General features: G+C 58.5%; 1 protein-coding gene across 1 annotated transcript; it reads left to right on the top strand.

Annotated features, from left to right (window-relative positions):
* Positions 1 to 86: 86 nt before the first annotated feature.
* On the top strand, positions 87 to 1,307 carry LOC103917230 (zinc finger protein 239-like). The gene has a single exon (XM_009324341.1). It carries the CDS (start codon positions 155 to 157, stop codon positions 1,061 to 1,063), a length of 909 nt encoding a protein of 302 aa, XP_009322616.1. The 5' UTR covers positions 87 to 154; the 3' UTR covers positions 1,064 to 1,307.
* The last annotated feature ends 12 nt before the right edge of the window (positions 1,308 to 1,319 follow it).

Genomic DNA, 1,319 nt, shown 5'->3' with positions numbered 1-1,319 from the left:
GGGGGGGGGTGCGGGCTGTGACTAAACGTGTTGGTTGTGTCTGGACTCTCTTTCTGTCCCAGCAGGTGATGGGAGCATGAGTGAAAATGAGGGGGATCTCCAGCGAGATGGGCTGGAGGCAGCCGAGCCCTGTGGGGCCATTTCGGACTTTTTCATGAGGGAAGTTTCTCCTCCGGGCTGTGACCAGGAAGTGTCCCGTCCGAGGCCAGACCTTCTCTCCCCAGAGGCAGGGCCAGAGAAGACTTCTCGCTGCGGCTTTCGGAAGCGGAAGGAGACAGTGGTGCACCAGCAAGCATTCATGGGAGAGAAGCCCTACATCTGCATCGAGTGCGGGCAGAGCTTCAACCGCAGCTCCGACCTGATCCGCCACCAGAGGATCCACACCGGGGAGAAGCCGTACATGTGTGCTGACTGCGGCAAGAGCTTCAGTCGACGGTCCCACCTCATCCAGCACCAGCGCGTCCACACAGGTGAGCGGCCGTACCAATGCAAGGACTGCGGGAAGAGCTTCAGCCAGAGCACCCACCTGGTGCAGCACCAGCGCAACCACACTGGCGAGAGGCCTTATGTCTGTGCCAAGTGTGGGAGGAACTTCTACCAGAACTCAGGCCTGCTCCGCCACGCCAACTTTCACACGGGTGAGAAACCCTACAAGTGTCCCCAGTGCGGGAAGCGCTTCAGCGACAGCTCTAACCTCATTGCCCACCAGCGGCTCCACACAGGCGAGAAGCCCTACAAGTGTGCTGACTGCAACAAGTGCTTCAGTGAGAGCTCTAAGCTGGTCATCCACCGGCGTGTCCACACAGGTGAGAAGCCATACTTGTGCCCTGACTGTGGAAAGAGTTTCAGCCAGCGCTCGCACCTTGTCCAGCACCGTCGTACCCACACTGGGGAGAAGCCCTACAAGTGTGCCGAGTGTGGGACCTGCTTCAGCGACAACTCTACCCTCATCCGTCACCGTCGTACCCACACTGGGGAGAAACCTTTCAAGTGCTCCCACTGTGGGAAGAGCTTCAGTCGCAATTCCTACTTAGTCTCACACCAGCGGGTGCACGTGTGGTAGGCAGCGTCACTAGATGTTGTCTGCGGGTGATCTAGGATGCAGCTCCTGGTCCAGGCCTGTCCAAAATGTGCCTAAGGGACAAGGGAGTGGACAAGGGTGTGACTACAGCAGGGCCCCTGGATTATAGACAGCTGGCCAGAGTAATGCTTTTGGCCCATGTTGAGCTTTTCAGTCACCTCTGCCTCCCAACACACCTTGGGTGTGGGCAGAAAGTGAGCAGTGGTTGCAGTGGGTAGCTCTGCATCCCAAGGCCCTG

Source organism: Pygoscelis adeliae, unplaced genomic scaffold, assembly GCF_000699105.1.
Source record: "Pygoscelis adeliae isolate BGI_AS28 unplaced genomic scaffold, ASM69910v1 Scaffold65, whole genome shotgun sequence".
NCBI lineage: Eukaryota > Metazoa > Chordata > Aves > Sphenisciformes > Spheniscidae > Pygoscelis > Pygoscelis adeliae.
The sequence above is the reverse complement of the archived record's forward strand: the minus strand, read 5'-3'. Positions and strand labels throughout refer to the sequence as shown.

Excerpts from the sequence above, each read along its gene's own strand:
- LOC103917230 (XM_009324341.1), top strand. The coding sequence starts at position 155 with ATGAGGGAAGTTTCTCCTCCGGGCTGTGACCAGGAAGTGTCCCGTCCG.